At 41.5% G+C, this 27,134-nt stretch overlaps 2 protein-coding genes across 3 annotated transcripts in view; both read right to left on the bottom strand.

Moving 5' to 3' along the window:
- Positions 1–27,134, bottom strand: part of LOC311085769 (elastase-1-like) — a 262,685-nt gene that overhangs the window by 29,237 nt on the left and 206,314 nt on the right. The window lies entirely within an intron of this gene.
- Positions 20,766–27,134, bottom strand: part of LOC311085748 (uncharacterized protein) — a 61,689-nt gene continuing 55,320 nt past the window's right edge. For both annotated transcript variants that reach the window (XM_084118353.1, XM_084118354.1), the window contains exons 7-8: positions 24,520–24,825; positions 20,766–21,180 (exon numbers count right to left, since the gene is read on the bottom strand). In XM_084118353.1, the coding sequence (XP_083974479.1) occupies positions 20,867–21,180; positions 24,520–24,825 (620 nt within the window). In that variant the 3' untranslated portion in view covers positions 20,766–20,866. The remainder of the gene's footprint in view (positions 21,181–24,519; positions 24,826–27,134) is intronic.

Below are 27,134 nucleotides of genomic sequence, written 5' to 3' on the forward strand. Positions count from 1 at the left end.
ACATCCTTTTTCACCCTGTGTGGCACTGTTACACAACCTGTTGGTTTAGAGTTAATCCTCTGTCCAACGCAACACTTTGGTAACATTGGCATAATTATATACAAGTTACAACATAATACCCCGGGTTTCACACTTTCACAGGCAAGACTTAAGCCTGTAGTCCCAGACTAAAATGCATGTTTGAGCAGTATTACCTGAAAGCAACTGACATATCTTATGGCAGTGCCATTGTTTTGTCTCAAGATGCACGCCAGTAATGTTTTTTTTTTCTAAGGCACATTTTTAAAAGCTATAATTAAATACCCAAGTTGAACTAGGACAAATCCTGGCTTTATCTAAACCATGTCTGTGAAACCGGGTCTGGGTTAGAAATTAAGGGTTAAGGTTAACCCTAACCCTAACCTTAAGACTTGCCTACAGACTTTTATTTAACAGCATGGTGTTAACTGCAGTGGTTAGGCCTTTAGCATTGATAAAGGACAAAAATCTTCTCACTGTGACAGTCTGTTTAGTAAAGATTGTTTGTATGGATTGTCCCTAAACTAGAGCTATTGATGCATTCAAAACATACCTGTATCATAAAGATCGTATTTACAAATTGAACATACATGAACGCCGCCACAATGATGAAAATATGAGTAGGAAGCTTGGGATTTTCTTTAAGCCCGATCTTGAAGAGTTATGAGTGTGTCAGTGAGAAACATGTAATACCACAATACTTTGGTATTTAGCAGTTACATTGTCAGGCTTTTCTATTTACGATGAAGTAAGCTAATGCCTGCACAAAATATGACAGTATTATAGTATAATAATATAACATGTAATGATAAATTTTACAGTGGCTTCATAAATTAATTTAAAACATAAAAAAAAATAAAAATAATAATAGTAAAACCTCATGAATACAAACTTCCCAGGAGGACTTAAAAGCATCATGTGTGCATCATGAACCCTGTTGGTGTCTGACCAGCAAGATCAATTTAACAGTTAACGATATAGTCCGTAAATTAACAGTCAGTTAATTAATTTACAGATATTGTTTGTCATTTTGTTCTGAACTAGTTCTGGCTGGCTGTGGACGTTTAGATTATGGCCGGATTGGACATCTTTATTCACGTCATGGACTGTTTCTGGGTGTCAACAGATGTCCAGATTATAGCCAGTATGAACGTCTTTTCTGAACTAGTTCTGGCTGTCAGTGGATGTTTAGATTATGGCTGGATTGGACATCTTTATTCACGTCATTTATGGACTGTTTCTGGATGTCAACTGACGTCCAGATTATAGTCAGTATGAACGTCTTTTCTGAACTAGTTCTGGCTGTCAGTGGATGTTTAGATTATGGCTGGATTGGACATCTTTATTCACGTCATTTATGGACTGTTTCTGGATGTCAACTGACGTCCAGATTATAGTCAGTATGAACGTCTTTTCTGGACTAGTTCTGGCTGTCAGTGGATGTTTAGATTATGGCTGGATTGGACATCTTTATTCACGTCATTTATGGACTGTTTCTGGATGTCAACGGACGTCCAGATTATAGCCAGTATGAACGTCTTTTCGGACTATAGTTCTGGCTGTCAGTGGATGTTTAGATTATGGCCGGATTGGACATCTAGTCACGTCATTTATGGACTGTGGGTGTCAACTAGGGTTGCCAGCTTTCTGAAATAGAAATAGAAATACGGAACGGGGTGGGGTGGGGTGGTGTGGGGTGGGGTGGGGGGGATTCATATCGTTCATTAGTTCATATCGACCTATCCGCGATCGCTCTCCATGGTTCTGAGTAGACATTCGTTCCAATGAACTGCCGTAAACAAGGCGACTTCTAGTGTATGATATATCTATGCACCAGTCTGCGTACACGTCACACACCAGGATGCGCGCGCGCCCTCAGAGAGGTAAAAATGATATAAATAGGCTAGCAGCTACTGTTCGTTTTCTCACACAAACCGCTCGTTTCGTGTCTTAGGCCATCAATGTGTACTAACGATGGGGAATTGTTTTCATTTGGACTCTGTGCATGCTCTTTGAGACAGTGACCACAAACCTGCATTAAATGACTGAGGGTCAAATATACATTTAGAATTTACAATTATTCCTTGAACTCTTAAATTCAATGAACAAAACCTGCAGCTCTCATTGACAGATATCTTATTCTAAACATAATCCTCTGATCATTTAGCCTGGGAAAACCCAGACTACTTCCGGCGAATTTTAATTCTCTCTTCAGGATAGTCTGGAGAAGAGCCCATTCAAACTCATTACTGTGCCGCTGAAATCGCGGCACCAATCAGAAACGTTTGGGGAGGGATTTACATGCAACGCATTCTCATCCTAGGGCGTCATAATACTGACGCTTTTGAAATTTCTTTAATATCCGACGCAAAGGGCACCCTTTAGCGTCAACATGTGACGCCGGTTGCCGCCGTGAAACATCACTCGTTTGAATCATAGACAGTATATAAACGAATCAATTATCGCGTCTGTTTTGAGCGATTTAAACTTACCGTTTTCGTTAAAACCGGAGCAAAGAACAACACTCGAAGCATACGTCAGCCCCTTCATCGATCTGATTGGTTTTAAGACTATACAATTGCGCCCAGATGAATTTGAGCTACGTCAGTTGGTGACGCCCCTTTGGAAATGATTTGTATACATAGCTTCCCCAGACCCTATACTCAATTTCAACTGAGAAGGGTCTGGTTTTAACCAGGCTACTGATCATTCGGACTTGTTGTTTTCGGCCGGTTTCGGCGCATGACATACGTCACGACCACACGTTAGCGATTGGCTATGGCAGATCCTGAGTGACTCTGGGCAGATCCATAGTTTTGAACTTTAACAGCGAACCCGCCTACAAGGAAGTAAACTTTTCTCAATGGAGAGAGGCCAGGCTCTCTGTACAAATGAAATGTAGCCTACGAGAGTCTGGTAGAACCAGGCTACAAAACTCCCAACTTTGGATATGTATTCTCTTCGTAGCAGTCAATAACACATTCACTTGTAACGTTTGACCGATGAAATTCAATCCTCACTTTAATCTAAAAGTCTCTCTATTGTTTCTCTGATTTAACTATTGGTTTGTTCGTTCTAATTCTCGTTTTTCTTTAGGATTCACCAGCAGCTTCTCTAACTTGATGCAGCCGCTTCACTGACTCGCAAAAAGTGTTGCATCATCCTTATCCTGGCTCCACCTATTAAAGTGGGGCTAACACCCACTCGTCGAATTTAACCAATCTTCATCTTGCTGATGAGCCCAGAATATGAACGCAATGTGTTACACATTAAGCATTTTCCTCTCAAAGAAAAAAACGTTATTATAAAGAAAACGCATTCCGTTCATATTCTGCGCTCATCTGTGTTTCTGTAGGCTGCTTAGTGTGGTCTTTACTGAGTTTGGTCTTGTAACATCAGTCTTAATATACATTAAGCCACGTTAAAGTGCCCTTTAAGCGTTTTTTCACGTTAAAGGGTAAATAAACCCCTGGTCAGAGCCTGACTCCACCCACTGGCAATATTTGAAAAATGCTAGAAAAGTGGGCAGACCCCAGCGGAGATAGAGGGGACGAACCGTGAGCGGGGGGGGGCATGCACCTGAGAGTCCTGCTGACAGCTGACTGTCTAAAATGGAGAGTTTGCTCACAGGGTCGCAAGACGACGTAAATATGCATCTGATGAGTTTTATCGAGTTGATGTCAATAGCGCGCGCTCTCTATATGCTTATTCATATTTTGCTGCTGCTATGTGAAAAAATCCAGCAAAATGCGCCGACGCGTTTGTCGACCTTAGAGGATTAACTTTAGCCTAACCATAAATTGTGATTAAAATATATGATCACTCACATCAAGACGCCGCTGCGGTGGTGAAGTCCATGCAGGAGTTGCAGCGTTTGGCACTGCGTCGCTGTTCAGCGCAAGCTGTGTGGAGAAGCCCATTTCCACCTCTATTGCGTTGGAAAAGCAATTCCGCGTAAAATGCAGGTTTCACACTCACGGTCTTCCAGGCCAAGTGCATGCAAACACTGGCGCCTAATTTCCAAGTCTGCTGGAAAGCTATGCAGTCCAGCAGTGCTGTTGCACCCAGCAACACTACACCTACCACTGTACAGATAAATCTACGCTAGCTCATCCAAGGGCGTGGTAGCTCGTACCAAGGGAGGGCGTGGTGAGCTGGAACCTGCCTACGTCACACAGTACCACTTACGTCACGCAGTACCGCAACATCCAATAGGAAAATTCAACTGCAGTAGCCACAGTTCAACCTGAAGAGGGCGGCACTCAGACTTTTTTATACCATATATTGTAGAATTAAAACACTTTATACCCAAATGTCAAAAAAGTTACTCGAATCAATGAACAGCACTAATAAAGCCCCATTCTTACTGATCATTAACTAAAAAAAGTTGGTTTAGGGTTTAGTTACCCTTTAAGCGTTTTAGAATGTCCCAAGGAAAACCAACTTGTTAAAGAAGAACTCCGGTCAATTTTAACATTGAGCTATTTTTTTTGTACATTTGGAGTGCTGTCAATACAGAGAACAACGACAAAAATCGGTGTTGCCTACACCGAGTTATTCTATTTTTAAAATTTGCACCCTGTTGACTTCAATGGGGCAAGTTTTAAACCTGCTTTTAGCCTCTTAACATCCTTGATGTGGTGTCATTACAAGTGCACAGGTCATGTGAGTGATTCCTTCAGAGTGAACACGAGTGAATCTGACTGCAGTAGATGTGAAAGATATGTATAAATATGATGTTATTTCAGCCAGCGCAAATACCTGTGTTTACATCCTGTTTTTCGGTTGAAGTCCAAAGTAGTCGATTGTCGAATTCACGTGCATAGGTCCTATGATCACGCGCGTGAACTCGGCAATCGACTACTTTGGACTTCAACTGAAAAACAGGATGCAAACAGGTATTTGCGCTAGCTTAAATAACATCATTTTTATACATATATTTCACATCTACTGCAGTCAGATTCACTCGTGTTCACTCTGAAGGAATCACTCACATGACCTGTGCACTTGTATGACACATCAAGGATGTTAAGAGGCTAAAAGCAGGTTTAGAACTTGCCCCATTGAAGTCAACAGGGTGCAAATTTTAAAAATAGAATAACTCGGTGTAGGCAACACCGATTTTTGTCGTTGTTCTCTGTATTGACAGCACTCCAAATGTACAAAAAAATGAGCTCAGTGTTAAAATTGACCAGAGTTCTCCTTTAACCCTCAGACGGTCTTCGTTTCGGAGTCACATCCTCAAATTTATTTATTCAAATTTATTTAGTCAAATTTATTGGTGTTTATGTGTATAAAAGTGTGTGTGTATGTGTGTGTGTGTGGGGGGGGGGTGTCTTTTTTGTACTCTTGATGTTGAAGAGTGTCACCCCTTTACAGCGGTGTACTTTTTTTAGGATTGAGGCCGATTTGTAGATTGTACACAAAAAAATTTGGAGAATTTTATTTTTTTTGTCAATTTCCCATTCATTTCCTATGGGTCGGTCATTTTTGACCGAAGACCAAAATCGTCACTATTTTTTTTACGACCACTTAGCATGCTCGGATCATGACCTCAATTTTTTTTGTATTCACATACCTAATGCCATAAAAGTCACCAAGTTTCATAACATTCCGATGAAGCTGTGATTTTTAGAAATTTAAAACAGAAAATGTTTCGGTCAGAAATGACCGAGGACCGTCTGAGGGTTAAGAGGCTAAAAGCAGGTTTAGTACTTGCCCCATTGAAGTTAACAGGCTGCAAATTTTAAAAATAGAATAACTCGGTGTAGGCAACACCGATTTTTGTCGTTGTTCTCTGTATTGACAGCACTCCAAATGTACAAAAAAATGAGCTCAATGTTAAAATTGACCGGAGTTCTCCTTTAATGTTAGCCGGCAGAAGTGCGATCATGGTTTTCCTGATGCTAAATCCAGGCTGGGAGAATATCCTTATTAAAAGCTTTTTTTACATTTTTATTTACAGCATTATCATAATAGGCTGTATATTCACTTATTGGCAGAAACCGAGTTGTTAGATGTGAAATTAGACACTGAGCACCCTCAAGCAAAATGGCATGATCCTCGTTTTATAACACCTCTGCGAAGATTCGACAGTGAGATTGGTAGTCCTGCTAATGATGCATCGAACCTTCGACTATTCGTGGTCACCCCTAATCTTGTCTTGTCTGGATCTTTGGTGTAAACTCGCGAACGCCCCCCTGTGAGCTGTTGCTCGTTCAATTCAAAACATGCGTGAACCAATGATCACTGACATCAAGCCTGGCAAGATGCGTCTTGAAGTGCATGTTCTTTCTTTTCATATTTAGTGAACGTTCTATATAAATATAAGTTAAATCTTGGATATATGAACAGAGTGTAAAAATTAAAATTGTGCCACATCACACACACCAAGTTTGGCAAGATGCGTCTTGTAGTGCCATGTTCTTTCTTTTAATATTTTTCTCAAGAAACTGAATTTATGATCTAAATAAAAGCTGAAGGAAGTACTTGTGGACGCAGGTCAGCAACAAAATGTGTAAATGTTAGGGATGAAAAGATTACCAGTTTCATGATAAACCACGATAAAATGTCCTGACGGTTAGTATTATCATTTCAAATTTAATTATCATTAAAACCGTGTTTGATTATCGTGATTATGAAAAACTGACGGTAAATCCTGTCCAGTCATCATCAGTCTGACGCAGGCACAGCATGCAACGTTGTTTTTTTGTATGAGAAAACATGACAGAAGACAGTGACAGCGCTCAGGAGATTTTTCAGCCTTAAGGGGATCAAACCTGAGGTGTGGTAATTTTTGAGCATTTACAAAATTATTGGTGGAAACTTATTAGAGAATGGTCACCCTGTCTAAAGAACATGCAAAAGGGGAAACAGTTCAAATCATCTTCGTGACCAACTCTCTCTTGCATATCAAATCCAAGGAAATTAACTTTTACCTCAATATAAATAATAAGTTCACTTGTAATTAACGCGAAGCAAAGTTTGAAGCAAGTGGCTTTGAGCCAAGACAATTACGGGGACATGAAATATTAAACTGAGATGTTTTAATCGTACCCATTTATAAATCCATTTTTTACAGTGTAACACTTGACTTTGTATTGTGTGAGGCTGCCTTCTCGTCATTTCTTGCTTCTAACAAAAGACAGCACAATGCCTAAAAGCTGCTATGTGACCGGGTGTACAGCAAACAAGCTAAACAAAAACATAACTAAGTTTTTATAAGCTACTGAACCATAAAAGCCAGCCTTTAAGGAGACAAAAGTGGATACAGGCAATAAGACATGAATTATCAGCAGGAAGAATGGGTAAATTTTATCAAAAAGCTCATATTAAATAGTGAATATCAAAGTGGACGAATACCAATTGGCCCAAAGCTACAGCTTGCTAACACACGTAGCAAATATTAGCTTTCTAATAGCCAACTTGTCCCGTCATTCCCTCTATCTTTCATAAAGCTGAGGATATATGTGCCTTGATTATTATTACATAAGTTAAGGGTTGAAGGTGTCTTAGCTATGTGTTTTGATCTTTGTTAGGTAAGTTCAATTATGCTTTTTCCTGGTGATTCGATTATATGTGTAGCAAATTAGCTCTATAAAATATTAATAATCAGTAATAACTGGTTATAATTGATTATGAATATTTGGATCAGTTAATATAATTAACTTACTGTCGTAAATTAAAGGAGCTGTATGTAAGAAATGTATTTCAATTAATCATAAAATGGCCCTGATATGTCACTAGACATTAAGAAATCATGTTCATTTCAAATACTTATATCACTGACAGCAATAGTACGGCCAGGATATTGTCATTTAAAAAGTGAAGTTGCAGCCCTCAACTGATGTTGATGTTGTCATCTTGTGTTTTGGCCTGATGCACCGCCCTCCATCTATCTACCAATCACGAAGTCAGTAGTGTTTCGGATCGGGGTTGCCAGCTCTGCTCTAGTTACCACAGCTACATAGCAGCCTACGTTCCTGCTGGATCCTGCAGCCTATCTGACAACCTCGAGTCAGGGGGGAGGGGGAGGGGCTACACCGCTCTATACAGTAATTTGAAAGTGATTGCAGTACCAGTTTTGGCCACAATCTTACATATGGCTCCTTTAATATTACAATCAATTAACAGTGTTGGGGAAGTTACTTTTAAAAAGTAGTGTTTGCTCGTTACTCGTTACTTTTTAAAAAAGTAATCCGTTACTTTACTTAGTTACCCCATTTGGAAAGTAACTTTTTACGGTACTCGTTACTATTACGTTACTTTTATGTTGCTTGACTTTGGGCAGAACCCAATATCTGTTCCTAAATATGTAGACATAAAGTTATACAATGGAGGACATAACAGGTAATTATTTTGTGCTCTTTATTATAAAAAATAGTATCAATTTCGAAAGAAAAAAAGTCCTTCTCATTGGCGCTGCTGTGTGCGGCAACTTTTATTCTCAGCCGGCTCTGCATCATGGGGTAGAGTGCGACACTCCGCGATGAGCAGCGCGCCCGCACCACTTCTCTCCGCTCCGCTCCCCCTCCCTATCCACCGAACTTTAAATTTCGGCAACAGCCAATAAAGCGCTCCTGCTCTCTAACACCGGTGCGAATCGCGTCTTGATAGCATAGGACAAAATGATATAGAAGACATAAGCTTAGTTTTCAGACATACGACTCACTCTAAGGGAGTAGGAGAAAAAAAAGAGATTTTGAGAGAAAAAAATATATTTTGTTTAAAAGTACACATATTCAAGCTTTCTATATATTTCTCAGGTCTGTGAGACAAGTATAGCTTATCTGAGTTTCGGTTCATTTACAGTATGGAGACGAGCTCCAGTTCACGCGCTGGTGCCGTCATGATTATTTTGCATGCCATATTTACTTATTTATTAAATTCAGGCAATTAATTGGTTGGTAAAACATTGATTAAAATTAAGATACAATTAATACTCAACGAAATTCGTTTTAAAGAAAGTCTTTCTACAAAAACAAACTTAATAAAGTGGTCTAAATCATGTCTGCCCACTCCATTTATCTCCCGATATATTGCACAAAATTATGATCTTACTCATGCTTTTCACTTTTCATATAATCAACATAGATTAAATTATTTATTTATTTATTTCATTTAAACATAAATATGAAACTAAATAGTTTTCTTTAATTTACTTCTTATTAAATTCAGGCAATTGATTGATAAAACATTTATTAAAATTAAGATACAATTAATACAAAACGAAATTCACTTTAAATACAGGTTTTCTACAAAAACAAACTTAATAAAGTGGTCAAAATCATGTCTCCACACAAAATTGTTATTTTATTTTATTTAAACATAAATATGAAACTAAATCGTTCTCTTCAGATCTCAACCGTTCTCTTCTCTCAAGCGCGCAGCTGAGGCAGTGTCGCTGTCAAATATATCCATGGGAAAAGTAACGTTGCGCCGAATTGAAAAAGGAACTACGTTTCGTTACCAAATTTTTTGCAGTAACGCGTTACACTACTTTTTACCCGAAAAAGTAGTTACGTTACTGTAACGCGTTACTTTGTAACGCGTTACACACAACACTGTCAATTAACCTGTTTGTCCCATGAACACTCAAGGTTTAATTGTTTATTAACTAAGAAATGTACATTACCGGGGCATGGGAAATGTCTTTCTTAATTTACAGTACTACTAAGAGCAGTAACCAAGATCTAAATGATTAGTGACTCCAGTTATGAGCTTGAGACACGGATAACTTTACGTGTGACATGAACAAGATTGTATTAACTGGTCTAAACGCTCAAAACTACTCTAACATACACACACATACATGCATACAGTTTACCAAGGGAAAGAGAGCTGAAGCAGAATACAGGAAAGCAAGAAGTTATGGCAGTGTTTGAAATTCAGCAGATCAACAGCCTTGAGCAAACCATCAGTTTAGTTCTAACACACCCTTCTTTAAAGGGGTAAGGATACTTAATGTATCAAATAATGAGACTAAGTTTGATACTTGCATGTCTCGCCCATTTGAATTAAACTGTCCTGATGCAATTTGTTGAGGCTCCAGTTAATCTTTGCTGATGTGGTCTTGATGAGAGAGAACCAGTGGTAGTCAGAGTATCTTTGGTGAATGGGAAGACAAGGTCGCAGCCTGGCACAAGCTTGGTGGGTCCTTAGAGGCTTCTAGTTCAGCATCATATTCACATCAGCATTTCAGTACAGGAGTAAGAGAGAGCTAAAAGCTGATCTTGGGTTTTTAAAGTGTGAAGAAGTAACACCTACTGGAGGTGCAAGAGCCAATGAGAGGATTTTCCTTTGGAGGGAAATTTTTACAACCTATTGTTCCTTTGAACATGTAATTTGATTGGATGTTTCACACAAGAATCTTTAAGATGCTTATAATACTAATTCGTCACAAAGTTAGAAAAATGTAATGTAGATTTACAAATCGGAGATGAAGAATGGATTTTTTAGAGACCAAACATGCCACACATAAGATTTTGGTTAACCATAATATGCAAAGTCTGAAACATTAACCCAATAGAGTTTACAAGAATACAAAAGACAACCACATAAAAGGAAAATCATGAGGTGGGAAAATTAGATACATGTTTACACATTTATCAAGTGGTTATATATAGAATATATAGGATTAACAGGGTTTTTATTTCTCTTCCTCTGCAAGAATTTAAGTGAGAGTCCCAGCTTTCTGGACATTCCTTTCGATCGTAAAATCAGTTTCAGTGTGTGTCCTGTAACAAGACACCGTCCTGCCAGTGTGTTAGCTTCATTTGGGATGTTAGTTTTTGGTGAAAGTTTCACAGTGAGTTTGCTGGATTATTCATTAAATAAATGAATTGTGTGTGTCCGATTGGTCCAGACGCTACACTGTAAAAACTAAAGGAGCCTCAAGTATCCTGTCGGATACTCAAGGAACTTCAAAATGTAATTTTGGTGCCTCAAAGCTCTTTTTCCTATAGTAGGGTTACTGGAGGACCATTGACAATCTTTGAGGTTCTTGCTGGAACTTATGGGATCCTTTAAGCACTTTGTATTTACTTCAGAGGTTCTGGAGTCACCTTTTCATTACCATGAGACCTCGAAGTGCTTTGGGGGAAAATAGAGGAACCTGAATGCGATAAAAGGGTTATTGGAAGATCTTTTAACATTCAAGTGGTTCCTGGAAGATCTCTTATGTTAAAGCCAGCATCTGGAGGAACCCAATGGTTCAGTGAGGCCCGAATTAGATTATTATTCTATTATTATTATTATTATCCTATTATTATTATTATTATTATTATTATAGGCTACTTAAGTTTGATTCAGAATACATACCCAGGTGAAAAAGACGTACTATTAAATGTATTAAAAATGTACTTGAGTGTGTTTTTAGTAGACCTACAATACAAATATAGCCTACTTTAATGCATTTTTATTATTATTATTATTATAGGCAAGTTTGATTCAGTATACATACCCAGGTGAAAAAGATGTACTATTAAATGTATTAAAAATGTACTTGAGTGTGTTTTTAGTAGACCTACAATACAAATATACTTTAATGCATTTTTAATACATTTAACAGTAACTATAGTCTTTTTCACTTGGGTAGCTTACATATATTTAGTATAGGCCTATTTTATTAAGTCATTTAAACCTTAAACAACAACACTAAATAATAATAATATTATATGAAGAAGAAGAAGCAGGAGGAGAAAAGTATTATTCTGTCACGAAACTGCTGCTATTCCTCTGCTGTCGTCACTTCAGTGATCCTCGCGCTGCTCGCGCGCAACAAAGCTCAGCTGATCGTCATCAGAAAGTAACGGCTCCTCTCATCAAAGCTTCCGCCGTTTGTTCGGCTCTCCGTTACAAGGTTTGTAAACTCGCCAAATAAATATAAATACAGAGTCTACTCACTATTCAAACACACACATATATCTAAACTAAATTTATTATACATTACTACGTTTTTACAGTGTTTACCACTCGTTTATTGCACAGTATCTGGTATGAAGGTTTTAGCCGCGATGCTAACTACGTTGATCTAATGAACAAATGGAAATGATTGACTTATTGTCTTACATTGATTTAGTCATTCAATTCAACATATTTTGTACAACTGTGTCTTCAAATTGCTGATATAGCCTAACTAATTTAGAAAATTCTCTGATTCTTGGCGTTTGTTATGAATAACAAAAACAGGTTATAGTTTGCTCTGTTTTTGTTTAGCCTAACTTTACTACAGGTGTCCTCTTTCTCTCAAATACCATTTTAAAGCCATTTACTGGTCAATAAATATTATGTTGTGAATAATCAGCTTTGTTCTTTTGTTTCCCCAGACCAACCATTACATTTCTAAAATAATCTGAACATTTCAGTGGCAACATTGAATTACAGTAAGTTACCTGCACCACATGCAAGTACTTTATTACTATGAACTTTCTCTGTGTGAAATTGTATTGTTTGACTGTGTACTTGTGTTTTTTAATCAGTTACTCTCTGAAAATCTTTTCTCATGATCTCAAATCTCATTCATGTTACTCAGAAAAATAATATCACAGGTTTGATTCACAAAAAATGCTATAGACATTTTAACTCTGAATTATAACTTCAAGTTTAGTCTTTTTCAACAAACAAAAAAATAAATAAATAGGAAAAAGCTATTAGGCTTCAGAAGACTTGCAACACAACCCATAACACATGAGTTGTGAACTCATTGATTATTTTTAGGATCTTTTCTGGGACATTTTTGGAGCTTAACCATTTTTACATAAATTGTTGCATTGAATTGAGCTAGACAAGTGTGCATAAGAATGGTTTCATGAATGATTTACACAATTGTTTTCTGCTTGTGTTTCATGCAGTGTCAGCGATCGGTGACTGGGGTTGCATTATGCCTGAGATCTGCTTTTGGGTTCCACAGACAGAAAGTCAAACAGGTTTGGAACGTCACAAGGCTGAGGAAATTATTTAAATTTCACAACTATCACTTTAATAACATTACTAACAGTAAATTTTGTACTTTGCAGGGATCTCGGAAAGCTGAAATACAAGTTTGATCAAGAATAAAAATCCTCCTGTAGACCTGAAAATCATTGAAGTGCCTGGACCATCCACCAGAAAAGAGGAAAAACAAACGGAAAACGATGCTGTACCTTTTCACTTTTCTAACTCGTTAAGTACCTCACACCAACTTGGTCCCATAGTGACATTTTTGACCACAAACGAAATTGCTGATCGTGTGAATTCATATTGAAATGACTGAATTCACCAGTGAACATTCACAGAACAACAGATCATTTTACTGCACCTTAACTCTGTTTCGGTCGAAGCCTCTACTTCTACTTCCTCTATCTTGTTTCATGAGAATACTCAACAACCATTTATGAACACTGTTGATTCAAGTCACACATTTAAGCTTTTCAAAAGCCATAGTGTATTACAGTCTCCAGTCTAACGGCATCCCAGACTTAAACATTTTATGATTCAAAATAGCTGAATAACTAACCATCAGAGATTTCAGTATAGAGATAAAGGTTACAGCACAATGAGTGTATATTAGCACTGTTGTTTGTTTTTGGCATCTGATAGAGCTTTTGGACTTGGAAACAGTGATGTCAGAATTTCGAGGATGCTACGTCAAAATAATTTAATTCCTTGTGTTTGAATGTCTGTATGTTATGGGGTTAAAGCTGTTCACCACTTGAGAACTGTGGTTCCCTTTCGTGGTCACTCCGAGTTACGTCGGATGACGACGATTGGGGTTTCGCTTAGAAAGCCTCTCACCTTTGAGTATATAAAACGAGCCAATGGCAATGAAATGCCATGGGTCTGCGGAATTTGCATAGCGTATCTCCGGCCACCGCAGGGGGTATATAAGGAAGTACGCTGCAATATGCAGATATGTTTTCGCTTCGGAGCCAAGTTCAGTACTTCACTCCACAAGCCTTTTGAGTGTCATCTCAAATCTCTTCGAGACGAGCGGCTCTTCAGTGTGTTTGTGTGACGGCGCTTTCCAGCGAGATCGCATTTCCTGCTGCTGATTTGTGCAGTAATCTGCCGACAGTGAGTGTGTTTCTCCCTGGGCGCTTCAGCACTCTGCTGAGCTTTTCCACTCTCTAAAAGAGCTGCACACGGCACGTCTTTTTCAAGACGGTTCGCCCGTGTATTTTCTGGATGTGTGTGCGCACTGCGCGGTCATCTGCCTAACGGTCGCGAGCGCTGTTTTGCGTGTTGGGCTTAATCACGCTTGGCAGCGCTCGTTGATGAGTCATGTTTTCATTGCGGGAACATGACCATCGCGATGTTTATAGATCAAGACTCAATGATCTCCATGTGAGTAGAGTCCCCTCTGCCACACCCCAATTGGAACGCTAGTCCTTCCCTGGCCAACCCTGGCAGAACGCGGAAAATTTTAACCACGCCCCTATGCTGGGACGCTATGCCTCCCATGCCCGGCCTGGTTGTTCCGCCGCGCACACTACTGACCTCGCTCTCGGGCGACATCGGTACCTGCGTGATCCTGGGTCAGGTGATGTCTACTATGTGGTCCAGACATGGGCTTAGCCAGGTTGATGTGGTAGGGTCTGAGAATTCATTTTCTCAGCTCCCCCATGTCCCAGGCTGAGCTCTTTGGCGGTATGGCTTCGGCCACCTGAAGCAGACTCAGGTTCTGTACCGATGGTCATCCATCCGTGCGGTCTCCTTAGTCTTCTTCCCGCCAAGGCCCCCTCCATGCGGCTGCTCCCCTCGGGCCTTCACCAGCTCTGAGTAGGAGGAAGTCGCAGGAGGGTGGCGCTGCCCGTCTCCGCCCCTTAGACTGCCACGTCAGCCTAAGCAGCACCCTTGAGGCGGGCAGCCTGGTCGGCGGTGTGGTTGAGGACTGCGCCCAACAGTCTTCGATCACTCCAGAAGCGGACTGAGGCTCTGCACTGACGGTCATCCGTTGGTGTGGTCTGCTTAGTCCGCTTCCCGCCGACGCCACCTCCATGCGGCTCCTTCCCTCGGTCGCTGGAGGCTGGCACCGCCTGTCTCTGCCCCTTAGCCGGCTAACACCTGGCTAAGCAGCACTCCTGAGATGGGCAGCTTGGAGTTAGGGCTCAGTTCTTCGGGGAGTTGGGAGCAGGACCACTCCTTCCCCCAGTGGAGGGCTGGGGGAGAATCTTGTTCTAAAATAACTGATGCTCTTTCTCTGAGCTTTAAGAGGCAGTGGATGACAGCATGCGCCGCCCACGGGCCACGCTCCTCTCATCCCCCCTCTGTCGCCAGACCCCTGCCAGAGCACGCCCCCGTGGGACGCGCGCCCTCCCCTGGCCTCCTCAGGCAGGACGCGGTTTATGACCGTGCCCCCGCACAGGGCCGCTATGCCACCCTCGCCGGTGCCGGTCATTCCACCTCGCTGCCCCACCGACGGTACGTCTGTGGTTCGTATGACCCCGCTGGTGCACTTTCTGGAGGCCTGGCTAGAGCTTCCCAGACTGTCCCGCTGGGTCGCGAGAACCATTAGATTCGGCTACGCGATTCAGTTCGCGATATCTCCTCCCCGCTTCAGGGGAGTCCGCTTCACTATGGTCGGGGGCAATGCCCCTGTCATGAGAGCGGAGGTCGCCACCCTACTGGCGAAGGGTGCGATCGAGATTGTTCCTCCAGCCGAGATGAAGTCCGGCTTCTACAGCCCTTACTTCATTGTACCCAAGAAGTCCGGTGGGTTACGGCCAATCCTCGACCTGCGCGTCTTGAACCGCTCCCTTCACAGGCTGCCGTTCAAGATGCTAACGGCCAAACACATCCTCCAGTGTGTACGGCCGCAGGATTGGTTTGCAGCGATCGACCTGAAGGACGCCTACTTCCATGTCTCCATTTTACCTCGACACAGACCGTTTCTACGGTTTGCTTTCGAGGGGCAGGCATACCAGTACGCGGTTCTCCCTTTCGGGCTAGCCCTGTCTCCTCGCGTCTTTTCGAAGGTCGTCGAGGCAGCCCTTGTTCCCCTCCGGGAACACGTGGTTCGCATCCTGAACTATCTCGACGACTGGCTAATCCTAGCTCACTCTCGAGACCAGGTTTGCGAACACAGGGACCTAGTGCTCCAGCACCTAGCTCGTCTGGGCCTTCGGGTCAACTGGGAGAAGAGCAAACTCTGCCCCATGCAGAGGATCTCTTTTCTCGGTATGGAGATCGACTCGGTCGCCATGTGCGCGCAGCTTACGAGCGAGCGCGCGCAGTCACTGCTGACTTGTCTTCGCCAATTCGAGGGCAAGAGTGTGGTTCCACTGAAACTATTTCAGAGGCTCCTGGGGCATATGGCATCTGCAACCGCAGTAACGCCGCTGGGATTGCTTCATATGAGACCGCTTCAGCTTTGGCTTCGCGATCGAGTCCCGAGGTGGGCATGGCAAGACGGCACGCTTCGAGTCCCAGTGACTCCAGCCTGCCGTCAGACCTTCACCCCGTGGACGAACCTCAAGTTTCTACGGGCCGGAGGGCCCTTAGAACGAGTTTCCCGGCATGTTGTTGTATCAACAGATGCCTCCACCACGGGCTGGGGCGCCATGTGCAATGGTCATGCTGCCGCGGGCTCCTGGATAGGACCCCAGCGCCTTTGGCATGTCAATTGCCTCGAGTTGCTGGCTGTGCGTCTCGCCCTGCACCACTTCCGTGCGCTGCTCAGGGGTCAGCACGTACTAGTCCGATCAGACAATACCGCGACAGTAGCGTACATCAACCATCAAGGTGGTCTACGCTTCCGCCGTATGTCGCAACTCGCTCGCCACCTCCTCATATGGGGTCAGAAGCATCTGAGGTCGCTTCGAGCCATTTATATCCCGGGACACCTGAACCAGGCGGCCGACGAGCTGTCTCGAGTTCGGCCTCTCGCTGGAGAATGGCGGCTCCATCCCCAGACGGTCCAGCTGATTTGGGATCAGTTCGGCGACGCACAGGTAGACCTGTTTGCCTCCCACGACTCGTCCCATTGCGACCTGTTTTATTCCCTGACCGAGGGCACGCTCGGCACGGATGCACTGGCGCACAGCTGGCCGCGGGGCCTACGCAAGTATGCGTTTCCCCCAGTGAGCCTTCTTGCGCAGACCTTGCGCAAGATCAGGGAGGACGAGGAGCAGGTCATTTTGGTTGCCCCGTATTGGCACAACCGGACCTGGTTCTCCGAACTAGTACTCCTCGCGACAGCACCTCCCTGGCCAATTCCTCTGAGGAAGGACCTCCTTTCTCAGGGACGGGGCACCCTTTGGCACCCTCGTTCCGATCTTTGGAACCTCCACGTGTGGCTCCTGGACAGGACGAGGCAGGTTTGAGTACCCTACCACCTGTGGTGGTGGCTACCATCACTTCCGCTAGAGCACCGTCCACGAGACATGCCTATGCGTTGAAGTGGAACCTCTTCGTCAACTGGTGTTCTTCTAAATGAAGAACCCACGAAATGCCCGATCAGTGTCGTGCTTTCCTTCCTGCAAGAAGGGTTGGAGCGAAGGCTGTCTCCCTCCACCCTGAAAGTGTATGTTGCCGCCATTGCCGCACATCACAAAGCAGTTGATGGTAAGTCTTTGGGGAAGCACGACCTGATCGTCAGGTTCCTGAGGGGAGCGAGGAGACTAAATCCTCCTCGTCCTCCACTCGTACCTTCTTGGGACCTCTCAGTGGTTCTAACTGCCCTGCAGAGTGCTCCATTTGAGCCTTTACAGTCAGCGGAGCTTAAGTTCCTGTCTATGTAGACAGCGCTCCTGGTTGCATTGGCCTCCATCAAGAGGGTAGGGGACCTGCAGGCATTTTCGGTTGACGAAGCGTGCCTGGAATTCGGGCCGGCTAACTCTCACGTGATCCTGAGACCCCGGCTTGGATACGTGCCCAAGGTTCCTACCACACCCTTTCGAGACCAGGTAGTGAACCTGCAAGCGCTGCCCTTGGAGGAGGCAGACCCAGCCTTGGCACTGCTCTGTCCAGTACGCGCCCTTCGTGCTTACGTAGACAGAACGCGGTGTTTCAGGACCTCAGACCAGCTCTTTGTCTGTTATGGTGGGAAGCTGAAGGGAAAGGCTCTCTCAAAGCAAAGGTTATCTCACTGGATAGTGGATACCATTGCTTTGGCATACCAGCAGCAAGGTCGTCTATGCCCCCTTGGTGTGAAAGCCCACTTCACTCGTAGTGTGGCTTCCTCTTGGGCTCTAGCGCATGGCACCTCGCTAACAGACATTTGTAGAGCTGCAGGCTGGGCGACACCCAACATATTCACGAGATTCTATAATCTCCGAGTAGAGCCAGTTTCTTCTCATGTACTCGCTTCAACCAGCCGGTACTAGATTCTGCTCAGGTGCCTTCGCTTGCTCGCCATTCCTCTCCACGGACGGGATACGTGCGATCATCTTCTCAGGTGAGTCTGATAAGCTCTGAGTTCCTCCAGCACTGGTTACGTCAACGCCTGAGTTATGCCAATCTGCCATAACACAGCTCTTGCGCTTGACTAGGTGCCTCCATGTGCATGGTCCCCCCTTTGGGCAACCCCCACATGTGTATTCCACTGTAAGTCTCTTTTGAGGGTGTGTCTTTCCCTTGGCAAGCCACCTTGCCACCCCTGGGGTTGAAATATTCCACCTGCGGCTGGACACCTCAGTGATACCCCATATGCATCCCTCTGGGTCATATGTGTCTCTCAAGTCCCCCCCCTTAATGGTTGGGCATAATTGCATATTTCTCCTGAGATATGCTTCCCAGTGTACCTTGGTATTCCTGTGTTAAGTAGGACTCCTTCGTTCGTGCTAGTCTCACAACAGGGAGCTCAGACTTACGCAGGGCACTGGATGACAGCCGAGGTGGCGTGATTAGATTGGAACCCCAATCGTCGTCATCCGACGTAACTCGGAGTGACCACGAAAGGGAACGTCTCGGTTACGCATGTAACCCTCGTTCCCTGAGTAGGGAACGGAGACGTTACGTCTTCCTGCCACTTCCGCTGTATCGCTGAAAAACGCCTGAGTTCAGTCTCGGCTCCTCAGCGAAGACATATCTGCATATTGCAGCGTACTTCCTTATATACCCCCTGCGGTGGGCGGAGATACGCTATGCAAATTCCGCAGACCCATGGCATTTCATTGCCATTGGCTCGTTTTATATACTCGAAGGTGAGAGGCTTTCTAAGCGAAACCCCAATCGTCGTCATCCGACGTAACGTCTCCGTTCCCTACTCAGGGAACGAGGGTTACATCCATAACCGAGACGTTCCACTGGCATTGTGTTGGTCAGCCACATGTGGATCAGGATTTATTATTCCCTGCATGTCTTAAACTTTTTTTCTTTTTTTGATGTACAGCCATGCAATAAAATATCAAGTGAAATAGCATCTTTTTGCAGCTTTATCTTGTCTTCATTTGATTGAGTTCTCTGGTAAACATGTTGAATTTATTACTAAATATCGATTTTGTATTTCAAATGTTTATCATGTTAGCAAGAATTTCAGCATTAAGAGGTTGCAAAGGAAATGTGAAGATGACATGTCAGTGTCACACAATGTTATTCTTATTGCCTTAAAATTACTGACAAATGCAAGGTGTCTTCACTGAATGACTGAGTAATTCATAAAGTAAACTTTGTGTTCCATAATATTTGGGGAAGCAGCATTTTGACGAGAAAATGTCATTCAAGTGTCAAACAATGTCATCATTTAAGACTATCAGCTTGTGAGTGTGAGGAACAAGTTAACACGAGCCCAGCCCATTGCCATAATCAAACACTGAATTGTGAATGATCTGAATATCATAAACCAAACATATCAAACAGATCTCGAGTAGCTCAGTTAGATAAATTGCCACAACAGTATTTAATGGTGATTCTCTTGGACGAGTTCGAATCCCAAAAGAAGGATTTTAAGACCTTTTTTGTTAAACTTACTTTTGCGGTTACAAATTATGAAATCACTTATTTTTACTTTTACACTGATACCAACAATAACATAGTGAGATCGTTTTCCTGTAATGGACATGTTGCACAAGTTTGCTGAATTGACAAATCTGTGGCGATCGTTCACAGCTGGAGTTAAGCGCCAGAAATCACCAGTTAACAGTGTCAAATTGTAAAAAATAAAAAAAATGCAAAAACAAATCTGTCAGGGTTATGTTTAGGTGACAGAAAAAACATTACGCCAATGGAAAGTCTTCATAATGATAGTGCCACCACCGTGTGTGTGTGTGTGTGTGTGTGTGTGCATACAGTACATGAGTCCAGTACAGTACCGTCCTTCGGATGAGACGTAAAACCAAGGTCCTGACTCTCTGTGGTCATTAAAAATCCCATGGCATTTCTCGTAAAGAGTAGGGGTGTAACCCCGGTGTCCTGGCCACATTCCACCCATTGGCCCTTAACAATCATGGCCTCCTAATAATCCCCATCCAATGAATTGGCTCTATCACTCTCTCTCCTCTCTCCACCTATAGCTGGTGTGTGGTGAGCGCATTGGCGCCGTTGTACTGTGGCTGCCGTCGCATCATCCAAGTGGATGCTACACACTGGTGGTGGTTGAGGAGAGATCCCCTGATATGATTGTAAAGCGCTTTGGGTGTACAGTAGTACATATGAAAGCGCTATATAAATGCCTCATTCATTCATTCATTCATGAGTCAAGAGTATAAACTGCCTGTGACATGCAAATTAAACATGTAATACTGATAACTTTACTACTTAAGAACAAGTTTTAACATAAATACAGTATTTCTTGCAGATACATTATTTAATATATTTTTTCATGCTTTGGCTTCGATTGGAACTATTTTTTATTGATAGAGCAAAAACACAAAGTGGATCATCACTTTTCACAAAAACATCATCTATATTTTAAAAATAAATTGAAAGACAACTATTTACTATAGACAGAAACAAAAACTCTCATGTTTGTGGTTCCTATTCTGCAGCTGCTGCTGATCTGTAGTTTATAAACGTCAGATTGTTCAGCTGTGATGTCTGTGATGATCAGAGATCCAGTCTTCTCATCCAGCTTCAGTCTGCCTCCGAATCTCCCATCATCATCATGTGTCTCTCCGGTCCCTCCTCTGATTTCAGCTATGAGAATGCCTTTATCTCCAAACCTCCACTGTATCAGATCATCTTTCTGTATTTCAGTTTCAGGGTTTAGGATCACATTCTTTCCCTCCCTCACTGATATGGCCCTCACTTCATTAGCGACAGCAGCACATAGAAACAGAGAAACACAAAGAAATGTTGCCATCAGATCAAGTGTGTGCATGTAAACATCAGAGTTTAAAATTACTACATACATTCATTATCTACATTCATGACATACATAACATTATCTATCATTCAGATGTTCTATCGGTTTGAAATGGAGAAAGTGTCACATGCCTGTCCTGTCTTGTCATGCACATGGGTGTTTTATTGTTTTGAGCCATGTGCTCGTGTCTGTCGTTTAGCCCCTCCCATCTTGTTATCCAGTTATTGGTTAATTTGCCCCACCTGTTGTGTTCATTACCCTCCTTTGTTTGTTCCCCTATTTAGCCTCCTTGTGTTTGTAGTCTTGTGCTGGTTCGTTGTCTTGTTATGTTCTCCCGTGACCCGTTTGGTATGTTCCTTTTTGAAGTTGTTGTTTTGTATTTAGTTATGTTTTCCCCTTTGTGGGTTTTGTTTTGTGTTTTGTTTTCTCTTCATTGGTGGTAGGGGAACAGATTCGGAAACCCGTACTGCTGGATCTAAACATACTTCTTTTTGCTGAGTCCTCGAAATGGCTGGTTCGTTCTGTCACGTAGCTACTAAAGAAACTCAGGGAGGACTCAATTGCAAAAGGAAAATAATGTTTATTTACAAAAGAGAAAACAAAACACAAAACAAAACCCACAAAGGGGAAAACATAACTAAATACAAAACAACAACTTCAAAAAGGAACATACCAAACGGGTCACAGGAGAACATAACAAGACAACGAACCAGCACAAGACTACAAACACAAGGAGGCTAAATAGGGGAACAAACAAAGGAGGGTAACGAACACAACAGGTGGGGCAAATTAACCAATAACTGGATAACAAGATGGGAGGGGCTAAACGACAGACACGAGCACATGGCTCAAAACAATAAAACACCCATGTGCATGACAAGACAGGACAGGCATGTGACAGAAAGACTCAAAACTTCACATTACTGTCTCTCAGTATCACTGTAATGTGTGTAGCAGGACCCTGAATCAACAGGTGATGTATCCTGACTTCTTTACACATGAGTTTATTATTTAAATGGTCACTTTGTGCAGGTAAGATTAATTGATTTGCTAATATATGATATGGTGTTTGGGACCCTATTAGAGACGTTCGGCGGTTCATCTCTAAACTAACATCACACTTGAACACTCCATCAGTAAGTTGGCTAGCGATGGAGCAGCTAAAATAGTGACCAAGCAGTGCTCTGTTCTGCGTCTAGTATACTTTGCATATTCATGTGAAGCTGTTTCTCATTGAAGGGGTGGATTGCAATCCACTGCTGCTTCAATGTATATGTTATGAGTGATTATAATCAAGGTATTAATCAATATTTTTTCCTTCTAAATATCAAATGAGTTGAATGACGTCTCTGGAGATTTTACTTTGTTATAGAAGTTACTAGTGTGATTACTGAAATGTTATTTTCATGCATTCTTTAATGTCAGTATTTGATATCTGAATGCAGTAACAGTGCTTGCCTATTTATCCCAGCTTCCAGAAATTAAATAGGGACTGGTTTTGTGTTTGAGAAAGGTCTTCAACGTGTTAAAACATATAGGGGTCATTGAAGTCTATAGTTTAAGGGACCATTTGTCAGTTAAAGCCTATAGTTTCCATTTAGAGAGAATGAACTTGTTATCTTGATGTTTTGAGACGAGACTCCTGTTTATAGTTAGAGCCTGGCCAAATCCAACCTTGGAAAAGATGTGTGTCGGTGTGTGGGTTAGTCTTCTTGCTTACAGGTTAAGGAACCACTGGCATTATTGGAGATTGACTGAGTTGTTGTTCGAGACATGCTGGCACCCAGCAACCCAAATCTGAGAACTGGAAGGTCACGACGTGCCTAACTTCAGGGTCCGAGTTTCAGCTGCATAATCTATGTGTGGAAAATGACTATGTTTATCAATTTCTTAGCCAATGAGAATCATTCAACCTGTAAGCAATGACGTAGCTTAGACCTTGGAAATGGTATAACTGCTGTGATCTTTGTAACTGTAAGCGGGGCGGCCTACGAACTCCTGTGCGAGTCTTGAAGATGACCTCTGCTGATGAAACTGCAAACTATCTTCAGTAAACTTTTATACAACTGTTAACTTATTATACAAATGAAATCATTTTATAATGTAAATCAACCTTTATTTTTCTTGTGAAAAAACAGCTTTCCACCAGATATGGAATGAGGAACGTGGGCACCATTTCCATCTGATTTTAAGATGAGCTAAATCTGGCTCACTAAAAAGAGATGGAAAGTTTGAATCACTTTGGTGTGTTTTCACACAACACATCCCAAACCACATCCCATAATGATCATGTGTTTGACAGAGATTCACAGGGAGCAGAGATGCATTCGGGTCGGACAGCATTTCCATTATGCGCTTTGACTACCGGCATATGGGTTTCCACCAGTATTCAGCACAGAACACTGAAAGTGGATGTTGATACCAGGTGTCAAATGGGTCATAAAGAACTACTGTAAAATTATACTTTAAAATACTGATTCCTTCAGAAATAAAACAAATGCCTGTCTTCACAAGTAAGACATTAAATCATTCATTCAACTGATTTGTTCCAAACACTGATTTCATTGATAATTCAGAAACAAAAAAGTAGCTGTCTTTACGAATGGGACATTAAATATATAACTCCGTAGATTCCTTCATAAACACTGATTCATTCAGGAATGAAACACTGCTACTGTCTGTTACTAGGAGACACCTAACTTCTGTGGCTTCGTTTTCATTGGTGGAGCAAAAACAGACAATACTTCTTATTGAAAAGCAGTATCACACTCGCACAGTTGACAGTTGGTCTAATCATATGACCTTCATATGTCAACAGAGAATATAATTAACTGATAAACATGCCTTGCTGACAGTTTTTTAAAATGTAAAATCCTAATAGAGGGTATAAGGTATTATAAAAATAGGTTGAAAACACTGTTCTAGCATTCTGGAGCGTTGTAGTAAAAAACTAAAAATATTTCATGAGGTAATTCCTTCAGTGTGATCACTTCTCACTTGATTTGACAGCGGCAGTCAAGCATAGTTATCAAAACACAACAGTGGACATTAGCAGAGGGTCACTTTCCCAAAACCCTTCAGTAATTCATAAGCCTTCAGTACACAAAATGCTGAGTTTGAGATGTACATCACTGAAAGCATTGATAACTTGCATTTAGTTCAATAGGAGATTTTGAAACTTTAATCTTAGATTTCTTAAAAAGTGACAAACACAAATGATACTGATAATAATAATTACCATGCAAGAACTGTGATCATTATTACACTGACTAGATACTCACCTCTGACAACAACTCTGAATGTCTTGCATGAAACCCCACTGATGGATGTGATCTGTAGCTTATAAACTCCAGCATGTTTTATTTCAGTGTTTGTGATGGTCAGAGATCCAGTCTTCTTGTCCAGCTCCAGTCCATCCCTGAATCTCCCACCAGCACCATCATCATATTTAGAGATGATTCCTCCTTTGATTTCAGCTATGAGGGGTCCTTCAATTCCAAATCTCCACTCTATGAGATCATCTCTCTGTATTTCAGCATCAGTCTTTAGAATGAGAGGATCTCCTTCAAACACGAACACTGTCTTCACTTCATGTCACAGGAACACATAGAAACAGAGAAATTAGGAGATTATAAGAGATAAACATAACATTTATCAGGAACAATTTTTGAAGAGGACACAAATAATACAGCCAAAATTGTACTTGTAAGGATATGTGTACACAGAGGATTAATAGCCTTACTAATATAAGTGTAGCATGGAGACAGTGCCATTATCCTTCTATTCACAGTTTCTCTCTAGTTCAATGAAAAAGCTGACTCTTGAATGACAAAATATTCTTCTTCAAAACCATTTATTTATTGCAATGTTTTTGCAGTTGTTATCGCCATGTTTTTTATAGTGGATGACTTATTATACAACAAGCTACGGTATTAAACAAGCTACCAAACAAGCAAGGTAACGTTATATCGTTAACATAGCGAACTCATGGGAAAATACATCAGTTATCATTCTTTTTTTAGTCATGACTAATTTATTAATGTCTCCACATTGAAGTACGATGCATAAGAATTTTTTTACTAAGGATTCAACGTGTTTAATATGACATACATTTCCGGTACACGGCCATAGTGTATTACGTACACATATTATGTATCATCATAACATCCCCCGTTTAACGTAAGTCTGTAAACATCTCAAACAATCAACAAGATTGGTTCTTTTTACAGCACTTTGCCCAGTGGCCTCTGTTACCGCACATAGAGCATATATCGTTGAATGCACAGCACTGCCTTGGCTTGTGGTTTGGGTTACAGTTTTGACATGTTCGTCCTCTTGTTACAGCATTGGCATTTTCAGTCTGTGACATGCCAAGCTGTTGTATCTGTTCATTATGAGCTGCTGCTGCTGCCAAGGCTTCACTCTTTCACCCCTCTGCTAGAATGTCAGCAATGGGGTGACCTTTAGCCTTGCTGTATATAGCTGTTTCTTAAAGCATCGAAAGTAGTACTGGCAACGATAAGTTGGACTAAACATTCATTGAGCTCATCGTCAGTGAATTGGCATTTCAGTGCTAAAGTTCTGGCTCTAGTCACAAAGTCATCGATGCTCTCAGTTGGCTTTTGCCTATATTGCATCAGATGGAGCCTGTGGATTTAATCCTTCATCTTCAATTTTTCTACATATTTTCCTAGCTTATTTGTCTGCATCTTCCAGGTACAGATACATTTTTTTTTTGCTTAACCCTCTGTTTTTGTTTTGTTTGTTTTTTTAGGGGATTTTTTATGCTAAATTATATTTACACTGTATTTATAATCTATTTATTCACTTTTCGAGCATAGACCTGAAAATTAAATTTCCAACTTAAAGGGGTAGTTCACTCTAAAATGAAAATTAGTCCTTGATTTACTCACCTGAAGGCCTTCTGAAGCAGAACTACAAGTTTATGTAAGAAAAATATTCATATTTAACATGTTACAAAGTAAAATTCTAGCTTCCGGCCAAACGAACATGCTTGCGTCTTAAATACAACTTACGCAACTTAGCTTTCATTTGGCCGGAAGCTAGTTATTTTACTTTAAAAAGTTTTAAATATGGATATTTTACAAACGCATTGCTTCGCATCAGAAGGCCTTTATTAACCCCCGGAGACCCGTGTGGAGCACTTTTATCATGGATACAGTAGATGCACTTTTTTTAAACTTTAAATTGATGGTTGCAATCCACTGCCATTATAAAGCTCGGAAGCGTCAGGGTGTTTATTAATATAACTCTGATTGTATTTGTCTGAAAGAAGAAAGTCAAATACACCTAAAATAAATCATGGGCTAATTTTCATTTTAAAGTGAACGACTCCTTTAAACTGTCGTAAATTCCAAATGCTTTAGCACAGACTTAAGTTTTGATCTCTTTTCAAAGACGACATATGGCAGATTATTGCTGAAGTGAAAATTTTTTTTTTGAAAAAGTGAACTTAAAGTAACAGAATTGTGCAATGTGCATTGTTATGAAAATTGCACAAAAATACTATTTTCAATTTATATATGAGATATATATTTTCAAAATCACATTTTACTCTAAAACTGCAAGAAAATCAAAGTCATAAATCTAAACAAGTTTGAACTTGATCTCAAAAAATGATCTTTCAGTAAGATTTTGTTTGGCTGCAGTAGCCTACCAAAAAGTTTTACCATTTTTTACTGCGATTGTGAACGTCTCACTCAACGTCTTATTTTTTATTTTTTAATTCTGCTATTTATTCCATTCAATTTAAGGCGCAGACGAGACGTAGACACTAAATAAATCACGTGTGGCAGTGAAAGCTGCAGTACTTAACTTTTGGCGCTCTAGCGGTTAATAAACAGAACTGCATGCGTCTTGCCAGAGCTACTTCTCT

Source organism: Abramis brama (genome assembly GCF_963993115.1).
Source record: "Abramis brama genome assembly, chromosome: 6".
Lineage (NCBI taxonomy): Eukaryota > Metazoa > Chordata > Actinopteri > Cypriniformes > Leuciscidae > Abramis > Abramis brama.